The sequence below is a fragment of the Malaclemys terrapin genome, chromosome 9, assembly GCF_027887155.1.
Source record: "Malaclemys terrapin pileata isolate rMalTer1 chromosome 9, rMalTer1.hap1, whole genome shotgun sequence".
NCBI classification, from domain to species: Eukaryota; Metazoa; Chordata; order Testudines; family Emydidae; genus Malaclemys; species Malaclemys terrapin.
This window is the reverse complement of record NC_071513.1, coordinates 91,415,605-91,435,275: the sequence shown is the minus strand read 5'-3', so window position 1 is coordinate 91,435,275 and position 19,671 is coordinate 91,415,605. Positions and strand designations below refer to the sequence as shown.

Genomic DNA, 19,671 nt, shown 5'->3' with positions numbered 1-19,671 from the left:
TCGAGTTTCGATCACAGAGATTGCTGGAAAACAACTAATGAGAATGAAAGAGCAACACTGCAATACAGATGATACCAACAAATTATGGGAGAGGAAAAAAGGTGTACTGTAGAATGGATACACTGGACAGTCAAAGTCGAATCAGCAAAGAGGAGGAAATGGGCAACAGAGAAAAAGAAATGTCTTGAATAAGCCATCAAGACAGCCTGTAGGAATTATCGTAAACAGGGTAAAACACACTAAAATGGTCAGTCTGTGGTCTGAATTCAACTCAGTTCATCTAATGTAAAATTATCTGTGGCTCCTGTATCTTCTTGGTAATGCAACTTCCTTGAAAGGTGCTGAAAAGTGTGATCATTTTATATAGCACAAAAGGGCTTTAATTATCGAATTTAGTTTGAATACACTCTGCTTATTTCCTATGGAAAACAAACTTAAATGAGGCTATGCAGATGGGGATAATCTCCCTTCTTGTGCACATAAAATGTCAATGGGAGTTTTATACATTAAAGGAAAACTAAACTCTGGAGTGTTAAATGCATTTTCATAGTTGAACAACATGTAATGTCATTAGTTTTCAAGCCCCATACGCATACCTACATATACATCCTATCAGTTATGCCCCTCATTAAAATATTTCACAGTAATGGTCCCACATCCTGTAACTTTTGTTAGTAACAGTATTTTTGACCATCTCTGTAGAGTAATTAATCTAGTAAGGTTTATTTTTTGTAAATTTTTTCAAATTTTCTTTGGTGAGAATTGAGTTTCCTATCATAAGTTATTAGAAAGTTATTTAACTAGTCAACAACCATGCCTTCCCTCTCCCTCCCCTCCTCCCGCCCCTACAGAGCATGCATCAGATCCTATTGTTAATCCATACCTTTGATGGCAGGTGGGACAGATTTGGTTGTGCAGAAGGTACATATTTCTGAGAACGGCCCTTCCCCAGCATCATTTACTGCCTGTATTCTAAATGTGTAGCAAGTAGATTCTGTCAGCCTTTGTACCTTGTAGGTGTGACTTGGTCCCCTATAAATCGGAATAAACCTAGAAACCAGCAATTAGAGAACGAAATTAGTTGCACTTGGGGTGGCAATAGCTTTTCTGAATGTTATATGCATATAGGTTTTTTATACCCAAACATTCATACTCTGAAGAACTGTAGCTCATATCATGGAAATTACCAAATATAATTACAAAGATTAGTATATAAACAAGCATATATAATAAATCTATTATTAGATATTAGGAAAACCAACAGTTTAATGTATCTTCTGCAAATAATCCTCTATATTGCAAAATAATTATATCTGGAAAACATCTATCTATATGTTGCTTACTAGCGACTTAATCAAAATGGATTACGTTTACTTTACCATACACCTTCATTACAATATAGTAGAACCTCAGAGTTAAGAGCACCAGAGTTACTAACTGACAACATTTGGAACCAGAGGTACACAATCAGGCACCAGCAGAGACCAAAAACAAAAAACCAAACCAACCCCACCACAACAACAAAAGCAAATACAGTACAGTGCTGTGTTAAACATAAACTACTAAAAAAATTAAAAGGAAAGCAGCATTTTTCTTCTGCATAGTAAAGTTTCAAAGCTGTATTAAGGTAATGTTTAGTTATAAACTTTTGAAAGAACAACCATAACGTTTTGTTCAGAGTTATGAAAATTTCAGAGTTACGAACAACCTCCATTCCCGACGTTTTTGTAACTCTGTACACCGATGTAGTGCTGGTAATTTACAGCATTTCACAAACACAGGGCCCAATCCTGCAAACCCTAGCTCATTTGACTAGTCCTTACTCACACAAGTAGCCCCCCCACCCTCCAAGGCTCAATCCTGCTCTCATTTACATCAGTTTAAACCCAGCGTAACTCCATTTAAATCAACATGTCAGGATTTTCAGAACTGATCATAGACCGGACACCTTTCTCTGTCTTGAAGAGTTTACAAACTGAAATAAAACAAGACAAACATACAAGGCAACAGCTCAAAAGAGAGCATGTTGCAAGATGATCAATATCGGGGGTGGGGAGGGAAGCTTGAAGAAGTAGGTTTTAAAGAGTGATTTGTGGGAACGAGAGAGGCTGTCTAGTGAATGAGATCAGGAAGATTGTTTTAGATGTAGAGAGCAGCTTGGGGGAAGACAAGAACTCTAAAAGGAGACAGTGTTTAGGCACTGACTTCCAAAACACTGGTTCTGGCTGGGCCAAACACAAAGAAAGAAAACTCACCTGTATAATACAATACCATACATAAAGTACAAGATGCTAACCAGAGAGAACCTGAATTCCAATTTACATTGCTGTCTCCACTAGAGAACATGTCAGTAATGTCAATAATAGTCATACATCAGACAGTGATTTCTAGTTCTTTATGCACTCTGTAAGGGGACGCAGAATGGGAACTGAAGGTACATGGCACGTCACAGGACATGCTCAGTCTCTTGCAGCAAATGATCCTTAATTCTCAGTTGGAGAACACAGCTGGATACTTTTTGCATGGACCCTGAATTTACGGGACTATAAAATTCACCACTGTGAATCACGTGGTCTTCTGATGGTTAATACATGCATTCAAGTATCCTAACTATTTTAGATGATTTGGAACAACTGGGAAAAAGACAAAATGATTCCTTTTGACTTCCCCTCCCCCTAAATCTAGAGTTCTATTCTGAATAATAAATCCTGGCCCTTTCGGCTTTTTACAATCTTTAGAGAATAATCAATTCAGGGGTTTCACAACAAAAGGGCTTGTGCCATTAGCTCTCAGGGGACAGAAACCAATTCACGTTAAATTATGGTACAAATTCATAGAAGTACAAAGCACAAACAGAAGTCAAGAATCATCTGTAATAAAAAGAAATGTTCAGGGAGGTCAAAATTGCTGAATTGTACTTTGAGGACTAATTAGGTTTAATACTGCCATAAAGATTTAATGACCCCTCACTTTGATTGTAAATTCTAGATCCATCCTCAAAATTTATGAAGAGTTTAGGAGAGATCAGATTAAATACTTCTCTTTCAGCCACTTTCTGATTTAATATGAAATTTCTGAAGAGGAAGTAGTACTTCTATTCAACTTTAGACACTGATGTTTTCAGGTCGATTGTCTTTGCTATCCCACACTTCTGATAGTAATGCAAGCATCAATGGAAAGTTTCAAATGGCCAGGAAAGAGCCTGTTATCGCAGGGTAAGTCTTTTTGAAAGTAGTTTTATATTAAATGCTCAAAATGGATATAGTGTAACAGGCTGGAAATTTAGGCCTCGTCTGTGTATGCGTGTACACACATAAGCAGCATTCCCCTCACCCTGCACATCCCAACCTAAAGACTAACTCAAAAGTCGTTTCAGCACTCAGGGAAGTGAGAGGATTCTTCCCTCCCACCAATCCAGGGCATGTGGATGGCAAGATGGAGGCAGAGTCGCAGCCACTTGCTGCCATTGCAGTGATGATTAGAACTGGTTGGGTGTACCAAGGGAAGCAGATTGAACCAACTAAAGGGATGATGTAGAATGTACTCTCCTCCAGGCTGGGGAGTTGTGGGTAGGTGTTGTGCTTCCTGGAGCACAATGCCTTCTGGAGATGCCCATGCCACAGGATGGCCTTGCATCACCCTCAAGGCAAGATAGATTATTTGAAAGATCAGATTGTGAATTACACAAAGGCAAGGAATCCAAAAGTGAAGGTTTTGTAGAGGCATTAAGAAGTGATCCAGTAAAGCACTTATGTTTGTGCTTAAATTTAAGTCAGTGGGACAACTCTGTTTGACTGGGGAACTACTCTGCTTTACGGAGGACTAGCTTACTGATGCTACACTTTAATCCCTCCCTCCCCAGGAGGGCAGAGGCCCTCAGCATTTGCATGCACAATTTTTGTTTGTGAAAAGAGAAGATGTTGCAAATACCCATGCAAAGGTGTATTTGCCCTAGTTTTCATGGCACAAGTCAAGTCCTCCCGCAGTTTAAAAGTGTTTCAGTCAGCCATCCAGGGAGCAGAAAGAATACCATGTGACTTAGGTCACCTAACACTGATGGTGAATGGTGAATGCACAGAGCAATGGGTACAGTGAATATGCTTAATTTTGTTTGCATCCAAATGAAGAATGGTCTTTCAACCAGTTATGCACCCACCTTATAGTAATTTAATCTAACCCATATTTGCTTATGAAAATGGCATGTAGAACTCTATCAAAAGTCTTATTAAAGTCCTGATGGATCAAGTCAGTTCCTTATCAACTATGCCGGTTATCCTGTTTAAGAAGGAAATGAGATTGGTTTGGCATGATTTGTTCTTGACAAATCCATGTTGGCTATTAATCATCACCTCATTATCCTCAAGGTTTGAAAAAATTGATTGTTTAAAAATTGAGGCAAAACTCAGGAAAACTTACTGAGATTAACAACCTGCAACTTTCCCGAGGACTATGGGAATGTCGCTGGTTATGTTTTGAGTTGGAGTTTCCAGATTTTTGCTCCATAAATTTCTGTTTTTAATTTCCTAGACCGATTCTTATTCAGCCCTCTCTGACATTTGGAAATAGGCATAATTATTCCAATTACTCTCTCCCTCATCCCTCATCATTTTCTTTATCTCAAGAAACATCCGTCAGTGAAAGCAAAATGCATTCCAGGAAGAACCTGTATCCTCACTGCAATACAGAACACTGTAATGGTAGCCGATTAAAACCTTTAAAATGTTGCCATCCCTTCTAAGATGACTTAGAGGAAAACAGGCTGCTTTATTAAGTCAATCAGATTCAATTAAAGTTAGAGTCTGCAATAACAATAATGGATCTTAATTATGTCAGAAGATGCATATTGTGATTTAAGAAATGAAAACATTTCATCTTGATTACAAACATTTAAACTTCAAAACACAGCTGACTTTTTGATAATCATGTAGAATTCTATTAAAGCCTGCAGTGGGCACTTTGTATTCCTTGAGAAGTGATCTTCATTACATTTAAAATCAGTGTATTTTCCATTTGGCACTGAAGCTTTCAATATCTGTGAGACATGTTCTGCAGTCCTTACTCAAGCAGAACTCCTAGGGGAACGCTTATGGGAATATTCCCTGGGTAAGGATTGCACATGTTTGGAATCATACTACATCATGCATTGTAAGCCATTCTATGCATCTACAAAGCACACACTGTTTTGTCAGACACCACACAGATGGTATGTTCCTGTGCTGTACAGCCAGTTAATGATTATTAAAGATAAGATTAACTTGTTTTCATTCTGACCATTGCTAGTGAATGCTTTTAAAATCTATAGCAAGTTTTAAATAATATTAAGCTTCTTGAGCTCTATGTAACTCTGCCCCTCCCAGTTTGTCCTCCTTGATGAACTTCACATTGCACCGTCCCCTTTACTCCTGACATTTCAACCCTTGTTGTATGCTCATTTCTCTGCTTCTTGCACAATCCCTTCCATGCCTTCTTCCACACAGCCCCCTATGCATGAGACAATAGTCCCGAGCCCATCTGCCAGGCCCCCATCTTGTCTGCATTTGAGACCCTCTTAAAGACTCCCTAGCAAGAATGGGTGTGATTTGGATATTAAAAAGGCTTCTCTGTTCTTCCCCTTCTTCTAACCTCTACCCATTTATCTGCCTGTCCTTGGACAGAGAGCAGCTTTGAGCAGTGAATCTCCCTTCGTGGATGACTCCAGGGTACATTATGAGCACCAACATAAACTGATCATCATCATCAACAGGTGCCGACACATACCCTGGCTTTTCCTTTTGTATGAACATTTCTCATTTAAGCAAAAGCGATTAAAATGCAGATTGGCTTCTGAAAACATACTTAATAAAGAAAAGAGATATCTAAAAAATTTATGCTATCTGATGACTTCGTCATGAGAGATGGGAAACTCATACGAGCACTGAATGCACAATCCAGAGACTGATTTTAACCAGTTTCCCCTGCATGACTACATGTACTTGCCCAGGAGAACTACAAGTTTGTTTCCACTGGTTCCCCAAAACCCCACCAAACCTGCTTACTGAGGCAGCGATAAAGGTAGAGAGAAGTCTCAGCCAAGGTGGGCTCATTATCTTATTGGACAAACTGGATTGCTTGATAGATCAACAAAATTAGCAGTTGAAGGGAATGCAAGGGAAGGGTAAGTTCTTTTGGATGTTAGTGAAGCATGTTTCTCTGAAAGCCTTGGACATTAACTCAGATTGGCTTAGTTATGAACATTGCCCCATGTGGGTTATAAATTGGCCGAAAGAATGTAAATGCTGTAACCCACCCTTGAAAAATAGACGCGGGTTAAAATTAGAGAGGAAAAAATGGCTCAAACATTTAGTTGGATGGACCATCTATGTGAACCCAAAAATTAGTCTGTGGAGTTTGAGAAACCTCTGGTTCTATGAGGCTTATTCCCCCCTCAGCCTGAGACTTTGAAGGCTACAAACTATGAAGCTTAAAGTCAGGCTTTGTTCTCTGATGTGGGGTGGAGGTCAACTTTGCTGGCATTTTGTTCAACAGTTCAGTAAACAGCATTGTGTTTACTGTGGGAAGATCACACCATGCAAGAATGGACCATTAGTATTAAGACTACATTTTAACTTGAGGTAATATGCCCTCCCACTCAATAAGTACCAAAACCTGAAAACAAAAGTGACTTTGTCTAGTGAAGGAGACATTCCCCAGATATTTCCCCCATCTTCTTACCTTAGTAGCCTGAATTATTCTCCCTGACATTCTGTCAAACACAGAAATCATTTATTTATTTTCACAGATGAAAAGAGAGAACAGGGTGTCCTAGAAAAATTGTTTGGGAGAGGTCATGGCTCTGATTTTCTCATCAATACTCTTTTCTTCTCAATAAAGATCTTTCTGGGAAATGGTATGTATGTCACAGCTGTTTTATTACCCCCACTTCAAGCCCTTCCAATCAAACAGAGGATTATGAATGTGCCTCATTCTGTCTTCATTCACAAGGCCTCAACTCAGTTTAATCAGCTGGTTCCTCTTTGGGTTTTGCTTAGATTTTGGAAACACATTTTAACACCCCAACAACTTAATTTAAAAGAAAAATCCAATGCACAGCACTGAATAAGAGAGCATTCTCGAGCAAAGTGCAATAGCATAAACAGAAGCCTGATGCTTTACTGTCTTGCTGCAAAATATGGTGATCTGCAATATCAATGGGCTGAAGAGAAATTTAACCTGGCAACCTGAGGCTTTTTTCTCCACAACACCAGCAACTGCCTAATTTAAAACCAAGGTTCATGCATTTCATGAATCAACAGCGGTTAATGGCTTAATAAAGCAGGATTATCACAACAGTAAAAATGTCCCTGTTTTCTGCACAATTACAACCCTCACCTCCCACTTAGTTTTTTTTTTTTAAATAGATGGCTCCTCTACTCTGTTTACAGAGCACATCAAACCTCATCTGTTTATGTGATTTTCTTTTCCCACCAGCAGTTCCACACACTGTGAGGTGGCACCTAGGAAAGTAGAAGCTGCAAAATAGGAACACAATTCACCGGAGGAGTAAGAGAACATCAAGTTCTTTGCAGGGCTTGAATTGGAAAAACAGAGGCCAGATTCTCAGCTGATCAAAATGGGTGCTGCTCCACTGAAGTCAAAGTGCTGATAGGCCCCCACCTCTAGACTTCCATCAGCATGAAGTCCTTCCTCACTCACACCCCTGCATCATGACGGACATCCAAATCCTGCCTATTTCCAGCCACACTTGGTCTGGAGATTTACCCCCTTCCAGTCTCTAACTGAACATCTCTCCCACTGATGTGAGAAAGTGTCATTTTGTCTCTCCTGAAACAGTGGGGGGCTGATGCACCAGAGGTATGAGGGCAGGTATTATTTTAAACACCTTCCTAGCAAGGGTTTCAGAAAGATAGAGCAGATTTAAATTTGCTGCCTGGGCTCCATAGGAGCCCCATGAGCTGGGAATAGCTGGGAAATGTGTTGCATCATTATATCCCCTGGCACTCTAGTCATAGCCCTCTCCCCGGCCAGAACGACCCATAATCAATCAATACCTAGACAGACAGAATTCATGTATACATGATGTGTATATGCACATGCACACATATCATCCTAAGCACTGAGTTGACCAACTGTCTGGAAAATGCCAGAGATTTAAGAGCAGAAGTGAACAGAGTATATAAATATTGTTTTGTTTTGGCTGTTTTCTCAAAGTTTACTGTCTGAGTGTTACCAAATTTTTTAAAACCTAGAGAAATCACTGAAGTCAACAGCAGATTAACTGTAAATACATTTTTTGAACTTAATTTGTGCTGGTTTCATCAGTGTTATATACTGTTGTTGGAGAAAATAGTTCTTATCTGACCCCAATGAGTCTAGCACTACTCCTAATTCTGTTAGCACTGGCACAGCAATTCAGTAACCTAAACAAATGTTTTCTTCCATGCAACCTAAATGAAAGAGCAAGTGGACAGTATTACAGTTTTCAAGTGTGCTCAAAAACAAAACCCCTCACTGGTTTTTCTAAATAGCATTTTTTTAAACTGATCCATATAAACAAGTATGAGATATTTACAACCATACCATTCTGTCCAGCTAATATAATCAAGTGCTTCTTCCTTCAGAGTACAAAGACAAAGATAAATCAAAAGAGAAAGAAAGATAAAAAGAGAAATAGGAAAAAATATTTCCTTTCTTCTGCTTAGTCATTGACTGTACTTTACAAACCAAGTGATCTACAGGAGATCCGTGTCGATAGGCCCTGCAGAGTAAATCCATGTTGTCAAAAGATTTGGATCTAACTTGCATTCTGTGGGTCAGCCTTTCATATGCAGTAGCACCTGACAATATTGTAACCCATACTTATGGCTATGTGCCACTCTTCTAATGACTTGGACTCACTGGGTGAAAGACGTATGTAAACTATAAGAGCTTGCACTAGAAGGCCTCTGCATCCCAGGGAAGAATTTCTCCTGTGGAGTGACAGCCAGCCGTACCAACATCCTTCCATGCAGTTTATACCGTTTGGGAGAGCTCTGGTTTATGTTTGGTGCTTTATAAGAGTCCTGTAGGCAGAGATGCACTGAGTCAAGGCATCATCCAACTGCCTCAGCTACACTGCTCTGCCAGATAGTGCTTTTATTGGCTGCCTGACAGAGGGAAGGTTGCAATTGTTTTCTTACACTGCCCCGGTGCTGAGGCCCTGCATAATCATTTATGCTCTTGGAAATCGCCATAGGGCGTGGGTGGGTTTGCATACAGCACACAGGCCAGTATTTAGGGACCATTTGCAGTGGGAGAGGTCTGGGCGGAAGTGATAGGACCTGTTATGAAAAATCTCTCTAGCTACTCACTCTCCAGACTCCCTGGGTAATATGGTTTATTCTTACAAAGACAAGGTGGGTGAAGTAATCTTTTATTAGACCAACTTCCGTTATTTCTCCTGTGTATAATCAGATTTAGAGCAAGTTAAAGGTTTATCATCTTCTTACCTTCAGGGCTAGGTGAAGGCAAACAGAAGCAGCTTTTTTGAAGTAAGTTTCTTTATATTCCACTTCATCATACGTGGCTTCAGGTAATGGGCTCCTGCCAAGTGTCACTGTGCTGTGAAGCTGCTGTTTTATCACTCATTATTTCAAGTGGGAATTTATATTCATTGAATGCCTCTTGTTGTTTATTTAGCACAGCATCAAGTGTGCTGCCATAAAGAGAGTAGATCTGGAAGGTGAGTCTGACAACCAGACACTCCAATGGGAAAACAGTGGGTCTGAACTCCCTAAAATAAGCAGTTGAATCAACTGGCTGTAGACAATGTTATTGTCTATAAATATGTCAAACAAGGTCTTTTATAAAAGCTTGTAATGTCCTGCACTTGATGGTTATTAGGAGATATGTATACAGGTTATAGTTATGAACGTATGCATGGATATATATGTAAAACATTGTAATTGTAACTTTTACTCCTGACAAAATTCTGCGCCCCTCTGGGGGCACAGACTTCATATGGCCCGCATATTTCTGTGCCCCCCTGTGCAGAAAAATACAAAAGAAATTTGCAGGGGGACACATGCCTCTTCCCTGGCAGCGCAGGCAGTGCATCTGTTCCAGCGTGCCTGGAGCAGCCTCAGAGACACAAATCACTGTGGGGGGAGAGGGTCTGGGCATGCATGCCTGCGGGGGAGATGTTGATCACCATCAGGGAATGGGGCTGGGCGTGTGCCTGCCAACAAAAGCAAGAGAGACTCTTTCCCTCTTGCTTGCTACTGCGGCTGGCTGGGGGCTTGGAGGGGTAGGTCTTGTTATTATGCACGAGGAAGGCTCTTTCCCGGACGCAGAAATGTAGCAGCCTGCCTGCTTGTTAATTGATCTGATTCTCTGAGGCAGAAATGTAGCAGCCTGCCTGCGTAGTAACATTGTTAATGTTCCTGTTGTTAGTTAACTGTTCCCACTGTCAGTCAACTCCCCCAGGAGCATAAAACCTGTAAAAGTTTTAAGGCCCCTACATTGCCAGAGTGATATAAAGCCTTATAAATGACAGTAAGGGAATCAGCTAGGAAGATCTATGTGCTTTCTCACTTTTTTCCTGTGCCAAAGTAGCACAATGGGGTTAGATTACAGCTCAGGATTTATTTTACTTACTCGTTTAAAAAAAAAAAAAGACTTTATGGACAAATAAAACATTTACCAAGCAGTCAATAAAATGTCAGGACAATCAGAAGCAAGCACTTCCCAAAGAATCCAGGTCCAGGACAATGAGACTTTTTTAAGTGAAAGTCTGAGCTATTTAAAATGACATTTTTCCTTTTTTGTTTTTTTTTTGGGCTGTTTGGTGTTCTGTAATATAATTTAAATGAAAATCCAGGATAATAAGTGGAATGCAAGGTATTAGTTACCAAGTGTTTGTAACTTAACTTTCATGCCTTTAGAACATGCTGAATAGTTATTGAAACTGGTGTTATTATACCGCATTATTCTGACAAATAAAATAAGCAGAATTTTGCAGAATTTTTAATTTTTTGGTGCAAAATCCCCCCCGGAAGTAATCTTTAGTGAAACTACAGCATCACTTCACAGCAGTGTGATGAGGCAATCAGGCAGAGCGAGCATCTTCCAGACCAGGTGTTTACGTGACACTGGCGACAAGCACATAGCATTGTCCAGTCAGGAAGAGACAATGGTGGACCATTAAAGTTAATGGGAAAACACTGAAACAACTTAAAATGGAAAAGAAAACCCCAGTCTGGAATTCCCGCCCTGCTCTGCATAACCATGAATTACCATAGACTGAGAAAAAGGGGAAAAAAATGCAAACACTTTTAAAAGGGAAGGGGTTTTTTAAGTAAAGGCTATCCAGAAACTGAGGGCCAGGCATCTAAGTGGGGTGCTGTCCATGAAGCACTGGATCCCTTCTAGGAGAGAGGGCCTGCTGGGAAACTCTACAGAGGCAATTGGTAACTTGTTTTAGAAAAGGGAATTTAGCTAATATAGAAGTGTAAAGCCTGAGATTGTGTCTTTATGTTTATTTTCTGTGTAAACTATGTTTGCTTTTCTATTGTATTTCATCACTGCATCTATGAATTTTCTATTAATACATCTTTTGTTTATTTTTAGCTCAAGAAGGTATCTGTTGTGCAAACTGTGTGGAGTGTGTGTGTGTGTGTGCGCTAAAAGTGAACTAATAATTGAGGGCAGATTTCACGCCTTCAGGAGTGATGAACCAGAGGGGAAAAGTCTGGTAGTTAAGAACTCAGGGAGATGGATTTTGGGGGGGATTTGGGACCAGAAGAGATTGCTGAGGTCACCCTGCAATAAGAAACTAAGCTGGTGGAAGCTAGGGTGGGACCTTATGCTTGTAGGCTGACCATTGGTGTCAGAGCGCTGAAACAGAACAGCGTAGCATTAAGACACCCAAAGTTGAAAGGCAGGTGGTACAGAACCCCTTATTGGTCTGGGTGAGCCCAAATTGGCACAGAGGGTGGGCACTTTCATGGTGGTTTTATTACTTACAATTTGAGCTTCTGGACAAGTTCTTCAGTGGGCAAACATCAACATAGCTCATTGAAGTTAATGGAGTGTGCCAATTTACATCAGCTAAGGATCAGGACCTCTGTGTGAAGCTGTACAAGGATTATCTTCTTGAGATGCCAATTATTTTTCTGATTAAACTGGTTGAGGGCCAGATGTAGCTAGCTGTGACCAATCTGCGTGTTGTTATATTTATTCATTAAAGAGAGCCCACTATTATAGTACACTTGTGTGTTGTCTTTCCCCTCACCCTCTCTTATATCTTTCCACCACTGCAGCACGCACTTTCCATTCACCAGGAAAAGTTGCTTGTGGAGCACATACTGTATAAGGCCTGTGTAGCTGGGTGGCTACCCTGCTCCTGCAGAGGGGTTTAAAACAGCTCTGGCAGAGGGCTGGGGCAAAGGGAAAAGCTACTGGGCTGATTGGGGAAGTAGCCACAGCTGGGCCACGCCCCAATCAGGCCCCAACTGGCCTGTATAAGAAGGCTGGGAGCCAAGAGCCTCTTTCTGAGTGCAGAGAGAGAAAGGCCTGGCTGTAGGGAACTAGACAGGGTACCTGGGTGGAGCAGGGCTGGGGAAAGGCTGGGGAGCTCCAGCCTGGATAGCCCCAGGCTGTGGCCTGGTAATAGGCCAAGGGGTACTAGGGATTGCAGAGGGCAGCCCAGGGCTAGGCCAAGGCAGCAGGTCTGAACCCAATCTTGCTGATGATGAGTGGCCTATACTGCAGTCTGCCCCAGAGAGTGGGGGCTAGCTGGTGACTGGCAGTGGCCTTATCGTGAGGTGGGGTTAGTGGGTGGGGGGGGTTCCCCTGGGAGGGGAGACCTAGCATATGTATGGGTATTGCCAGGGAGCAGCACCCAGAGCAAGGGGCACCGGGGTCCTGGGAGGGACACGGGGGCCAGAGAAGAGGAAAGGCGGATCACTGGCCTGCAGAGGGCGCTCCAGAGGCTGGTGAGCTAATTCCCTGGATGACCAGCAGGAGGCACCGCAGGGGTGAGTCCGGATACCCTTACATATGGTGGAGAATGCGGGCATAGCGGTCCACCCCTGACACAAGGGGCCAAGGTAAGGACTGTGGACTATTGCCCAGTGCAGAGACTTGAGAACCGAAGGTGGAGAAAACCATGAAGGACTATTATTGGAGAGCCTGTGTGGCCCGTCTCGCCGAGCAGCAAGCCAGGCTGCTTCAGCTGCTGCGGGGGAGGGCACAAGGACCTCATTGGGGGCCAGGCATCTTGGGCAGGAGGCCGGTGCCAAGACCGAAGAACTGTTGGGCCTGTGGGGAACCAGGACACTTCAAGAGGGTGTGCCCTCACAGGGCCCAGGCGAGCCCTGAAGGAAGGGCTGTGCCAGAGACAGACCATGGACCGACTCGAGTGCCCCCTGTGAAGTCAACAGGGGGGCTCCAATTGTGTTGGGCCTGTGGGGAGCCAGGGCACAAGAAGGCGGAGTGCCCTCATGGAACTCGCAGGGCCCAGGCCAGCCCTGAGGTAGGCAGGGGTGAGCACGGGCTGTGCCTCCTCTGCCACAAGGGGCGCCAGGGAAAGTGGCCTAGCCCCCAGAGATGGAGGGGGAGGCCAGAGGATCGGGCAGGGTCTGAGACTGCCCCGAAGGAGGGGGTGGTGATGACCAGGGCCCCAAAGAGGGGATTGTCAGGGGCAGGGAGGCCCCAGACAAACCTGGGATCCCATGGGGGAGCTGAAAAGGCAACCATGGGAACCCAAACTCTGGAGGAAGGGAGCAGGCTGCTCCTGGCACTGGAGAGCCTGCGAGCAGAGAGGGATTCCCTGCGGGCCCAGCTGAGAGGAATGCTGGGGCGTTAGGGATAGACACCCTACCCCCCTGGTGGAGGGGATCTTGAGGTGAGGTGTGTGTAGCGGGGTGGCTACCCTGCGCCTGCAGAGGTTTTAAAACAGCTCTGGCAGAGGGCTGGGGCAAAGGGAAAAGCTACTGGGCTGATTGGGGAAGTAGCCACAGCTGGGCCATGCCCCAATCAGGCCCCAACTGGCCTGTATAAGAAGGTTGGGAGCCAGGAGTTCAAGAGTCTCTCTCTGAGTGCAGAGAGAGAAGGGCCTGGCTACAGGGAACTAGACAGGGTACCTGGGTGGAGCAGGGCTGGGGAAAGGCTGAGGAGCTGGGGAGCTCCAGCCTGGATAGCCCCAGGCTGTGGCCTGGTAATAGGCCAAGGGTACTGGGGATTGCAGAGGGCAGCCCAGGGCTAGGCCAAGGCAGCAGGTCCGAACCCAACCTTGCCGATGATGAAGGGAAGGGAGACCTAGCATATGTATGGGTATTGCCAGGGGGCAGCACCCAGAGCAAGGGGCACCGGGGTCCTGGGAGGGACACGGGCCAGAGAAGAGGAAAGGCGGATCACTGGCCTGCAGAGGGCGCTCCAGAGGCTGGTGAGCTAATTCCCTGGACAACCAGCAGGAGGCGCCGCAGGGGTGAGTCCAGACCCTCTTACAGCCTGATTCCGCATTTCTTGCATATCCAAAGCTTCAAAGAGATTTTTGTAAGCAAAAAATACTGGATGAGGCCCATGCATTCTTACTTTGCAAACAATGCGCAATTACCAACCCGATACATTTATATTATAGTATTTATATGATTTTTCTAGTGTCCTATCTTGTCATTCACATACTTGTAGTCCTTGTGACTTGTCTCTTAATTGCCATTTCAGTATAATGCAAATGCCACTTTTGGAGCAATATCACATTACTTTCTGCATTGTGTGATATATCCCCAGAGAAGATATAACAAATTAGATATAATTGTGAAATACTTGGGCTGGTTTTTATAGGGAGAAAAAAAAAATCAGAATATTTGCTAAATATGGACTGTAAAATACTTTTGCAGTTCAACTGTTTTATGACACCAGTGTAACAGGTGAGATCACATAGATTTATATACAGGTTAAACTACATGTACAGAACTTAAATTATTGAATCCACATTAAAACAACAATTTTCACATGCCTGTAGGTATAAAATAAGGAAAACAGCAAAATTCCTTACTGTGATTCATTCACATAAATACCTTATGATGATTCATTTGTTTGACATTTAAGAACAGAAACATGCACCTCTTACCTTTTGTTTTTGTCCTCTAGCTGCAAGATGTATACCATGTCATCGATAGCATGCAGTTTGGAGCTGCTGTCTCCCCACTTCAACTTTAGGCTCTGAGGGCCTGCTGCAGCACACTCTAACCGAGGAGGTAAGGGTGGTAGGGGCCTGGTTTTTGCTGTAATGAAGTGGCTAAATGGTCCAGCTCCAATTTCATTGATAGCCTGGATCCTGATCCTAAAATAAACAACAAAAATAAAGCAGGTTTAAGTAATGTGCTTTCAGAAGGCACTTTATCTAAAAAGCCCCAAAGGACAAAACAGTTCTTGGCCTTCAGAGTGAAATCTGGTATAGCATCAATTCAATTGCTCATATGTCCACTCCCAATAGTCTATATCTTGTCTTGGCAAAGTGAAGGGCTCTTTAACCTACCCACTCTTTCCTGCTCTATCATGATCTTCTTTACATCATAGCAGCAGCAGTGAAGACAATGAGCAATGAACAAAAAGACTAAATGTGCTATACTCTCCAGCTTAATTTCAGGGCCTTAGGGCCACATTGCAATACCCTTACTCACACAGAACAGTACCTACGCAATGAGCTGCCCAACTATAGTCAATGGGACTGCATGAACAGTAAGGCACTTCTCACCATGAATAAGAATATCCCAATCTACTTAGATATTCATTTTTGTTACCAATTTAGGGTCATCCTTACTCATGGTGAGTAGTTAGTCACTACGCTAATAGTAACATTTCTTCAGTGGGCTCCTTGCAAAGAGACTATTCAGTGTGGCAGAATCTGGTACATGGTGATTGTGAAACATGCAACATTGAGACTGAGGTCCTCTTTTTAGTCAAACACAAACAGCCTGGAGAATTGTTGGGAAGGTTACTGCAAATCTATCATCAGACAGTAACACCTTTTTGTCAATACAGGCCGTGGCCAGATTTGAACCACCAGCTAAGTGGTGGGTGGCTCAACACTCTGGTCCCAAGACACTGTATTATTCTAATGGATATAGCTCTTCCCACAAAGGGAGTTTTCAAAACTGGTATAATCATATCGGAGATCCCAGAATCTGTTTCTCATACTCTGAAAACTACTAAGATTAAGATTTTTTCAAACTAAGTGCCAAGAAAAATGTTAGTAGTATGTAGACAGATTATGGGTGTAACTTCCAATATTACATGCCCCCTTTGAATTTTATATGCTTAAATATTCATGGTTAAAGATTTATTTAAGAACCAGTCAAGAACCTGGCTCATGGTCTCATTTACCAACAGGGCCGCCCAGAGGATTCAGGGGCAAAGCAATTTTGGGGGGCCCCTTCAATAAAAAAAGTTGCAATACTATAGAATACTATATTCTCGTGGGGGCCCCTGCGGGGCCCAGGGCCTGGGGCAAATTGCCCCCCTGGCTTCCCCGTGTGGGCAGCCCTGTTTACCAATGGACAAAAGCTTACTGAGCCATCTGACTCAAAATAAGTGACACTTGGGAGTAAGAGGAAGACAAAACAGCTATATAGTCGTACGGTTTTCTTCTGTGAATGTTCTAGTGATTGGGTTAGGCTTCTGAACCCTATTGTTCCACCAGAGTAATGGCTCCTGGCTTCTATTACCATTTCAATCATTTGCTTCTCTGTGCCTTGGTTTAATAATTTGTGCAATGGGGATAAAATTTTCTCCTTCGATTGCAATATGTGAAAGTTCATGTCTGGAAATCCTTGAACTATATAAGCAGTAATACTGGCACAGACAAGCCAGATGTTTGCTTCAAAAATCTGTTAACGTCAAAGAGGAAAGGAGAAAAACCTACGGGGCAAACAAAATAATTATGATTTTATTAAGAATGTCCTAGTTTGGATGGCTGGACAGATGCCACCTGCTTTGGAAATGCTATGCACAGCAGTCTAATCTTCTCATGGGAAAAGATTCTTGACAGGAGATGTTGCTTCTTCTGAGAACTACAAGCCACCAAGAAGCCAGTAACTACCAGCAGAAACACAGTCATTCACAACATTGCCCGTGCCTACTATAAGGGAAGAAGCAGCTATATGGGATCTTTCCACTTGACACAGCCACATACTTAGATTAAGAGGACATGGAAAAAATGTAGTATTCAAACTTCCAAGGATTTCTTTGCCTTAGAAGGTTTATTTTCTCTCTCATTATAAAATGCAAGAGGGAAATCATATTCAATAAATGTAGGGAAAAAATCATTAACAAATACATCAGTAAAGAGAGTCTTGTCTGCAGAGCATGCCGATGCAATACCTCCACACACGTAACATATTGCATTAATGCAGTGATTTATACAAGGGGCAGAGCATTGCTGTACAGCCCTTGAGAAGCCTAAGAGGGAGTGTATGATTTAGGGAGTCATGCTCTCTCTCCTACTCTGCCTACTATTCCAGGGAGGAAGTAAACTGTGAAAGAATACCCATCTCAGCGTATGTTCCCCAGCAAACTAGTGTCCCAGGGCGCACTGGTGACTCCAGCCATCTCCTCTCCTGTTACTGCCCACCCCTGTGAGACGCAGATGAAGTGGCTCTGCAGAGTTCACTTGCCCCTGTGCACAGGAAACAGTAGATTAAGGGGGCACCTTATGCCTCCTCTACTACCTATCATGCAGGAAGGGCCCTGCTCAAGTTCAAAATGCTTTTGCTTTAGAAAAACCTCCCACACAAATCCTCACAATGCTCCCTTAGGCAAGTATTAACATCTCCATTTTACAGAGGGCAATTCAGACACAAAAGGGTACATGACTTGACAAAGGTCATGAGGTCACAAAAGGAGCCAAAGCAGAGCTAGGATTAGAACTCAGTACTTCCTGGCTCTCTGAGCTGTGCTCTATGCACGGTCTCTTCCTTGACAGTCTTGTGCTTTTCCATAAACACTTTGGTTCCAATATTCTAATTCTGTACTTGGAAGAAAAGCCTACTGAGCAGCTAGCTTTGGCTGGAAGAATTTATTTCAAATATTTATTCCTACTAAAGAATTAATAGTCTGTCCCTCTTTCCGTATACCCACACAACGTGCACTGACTTCAGTAGAAGTTATGCACATTCTTAAGGGTAGCATAGACTTTTTAAATGAATATTATAAAGCAGGGGTCGGCAACCTATGGCAAGTGAGCCGATTTTTAATGGCACGCTGGAGCCTGCCGGGACTCCAGCGTGCCATTAAAAATCCTGCCCAGCCTGGGCCGCTCTCCTCAACCCTCCGCTCCCCCCGCGGGGGCAGGGAGCAGCAGCATAGCCGTGCGCACGAGGTGGGCAAATGACCCCACTCTCCCGGCATGGCAAGCCGCGGGGTCTGCGCTCGTGGGCCGGAGCGCTGCAAGCTGCCAGCCCCTCCCCTGGAGCTCTGCCGTCGTGCGCGCAGCGCTCTGGGGGTAGGGGCTGTGCGCTCCCGCAGGACAGTGTTTGGCTCCACAGGGAAGGAAAGACGCTCCCCGCTCACCCAGAGCCCTGCCGCCGCGCGCCGAGCTCTGGGGGCCGAGGTTGCGCGCTCCCGCAGGGCAGCTTATCAGGCTCTGCGTGGAGCCTCATGGTAAGGGGGCTGGGGGGATTGGATAAGGGGTGGGCGTGGGGGCAGTCAGGGGACAGGGTGGGTTGGATGGGGGGGTCTCTGGAGGGGGCAGTCAGGGAGCAGGCGGGGTTGGATGGGGCATGGGAGTCCCGGGGTCTGTCAGGGGGGGCAGGGAGTGGATAGGGGGCAGGGCAGTCAGGGGACAGGGAGCAAGGAGGGTCCTGGGGGGGGTCAGGGGACAAGGAGCTGGGGGGTTGGGAGTTCTTAAAAGGGCAGTCACCCTGCCCTCTGCCCTGAGCCCTGTACCTCCCTCATACACACCCAGCCCTCTGCTTGACTCCTTCATCCCACCTCCACAACTCTAGCCCTGACTCTGGCACCCCCATACATCCCCAGCCCCCCCTCTACCCTGACACCTGCACCGCCCCACATCCCCAGCCCCCCCATGCACCCGCCACATCCCCACCCGGAGCACCAAACGGGAGCTCTGCACACACACCCCCACATTCCCATCTGCACCCCTCGCATCAAATGGGAGCTGCCCAGGTAAGTGCCCCACACCCAAACCTCCTGCCCCAACCCTGAGCCCCCTTCCTCATTTTAGCTCCTGGCCCGACCCTTTACCCCCAGCCCTGTGCTCAGTGCACTGCCACCCTCAGCTCAGTGCAGAGAGAGGAAGAGAATGGCCAGAACCAGGGAGAAGGTAGGTACCCACTGTATGTGGGGAGGGCCGGGACCCCAGACTGGCAGCGGGCTGAGTGGATCCGGCGGCCAGGATCCTGGCTGGCAGGAGCCGGCGGATGGAACCCCTGAGCGGCAGTGAGCTGAGCCGCTTAGTCCACTGCCGGTCTGGGGTCCTGGCCCCTGGCCCCACACAGCCCGCTGCTGGTCTGGGGTTCTGGCTGCTGGACCCTTGCCAGCCGGGGCCCTGGCCGCAGGCCCCACTCAGCCCGCTTCCGGCCTAGGTGAACAGAACCCCAGACCAGCAGCGGGCTAAGGGGGCCGGTGGCGTAAGATCAACATTTTAAATTTCATTTTAAATAAAGCTTCTTA

At 44.5% G+C, this 19,671-nt stretch overlaps 1 protein-coding gene across 2 annotated transcripts in view; it reads right to left on the bottom strand.

The window, feature by feature from the left end:
- The window catches only part of FNDC3B (fibronectin type III domain containing 3B), a 371,221-nt gene that overhangs the window by 26,060 nt on the left and 325,490 nt on the right, over positions 1 to 19,671 (bottom strand). For both annotated transcript variants that reach the window (XM_054039466.1, XM_054039465.1), the window contains exons 23-24: positions 15,110 to 15,322; positions 884 to 1,050 (exon numbers count right to left, since the gene is read on the bottom strand). In XM_054039466.1, the coding sequence (XP_053895441.1) occupies positions 884 to 1,050; positions 15,110 to 15,322 (380 nt within the window). The remainder of the gene's footprint in view (positions 1 to 883; positions 1,051 to 15,109; positions 15,323 to 19,671) is intronic.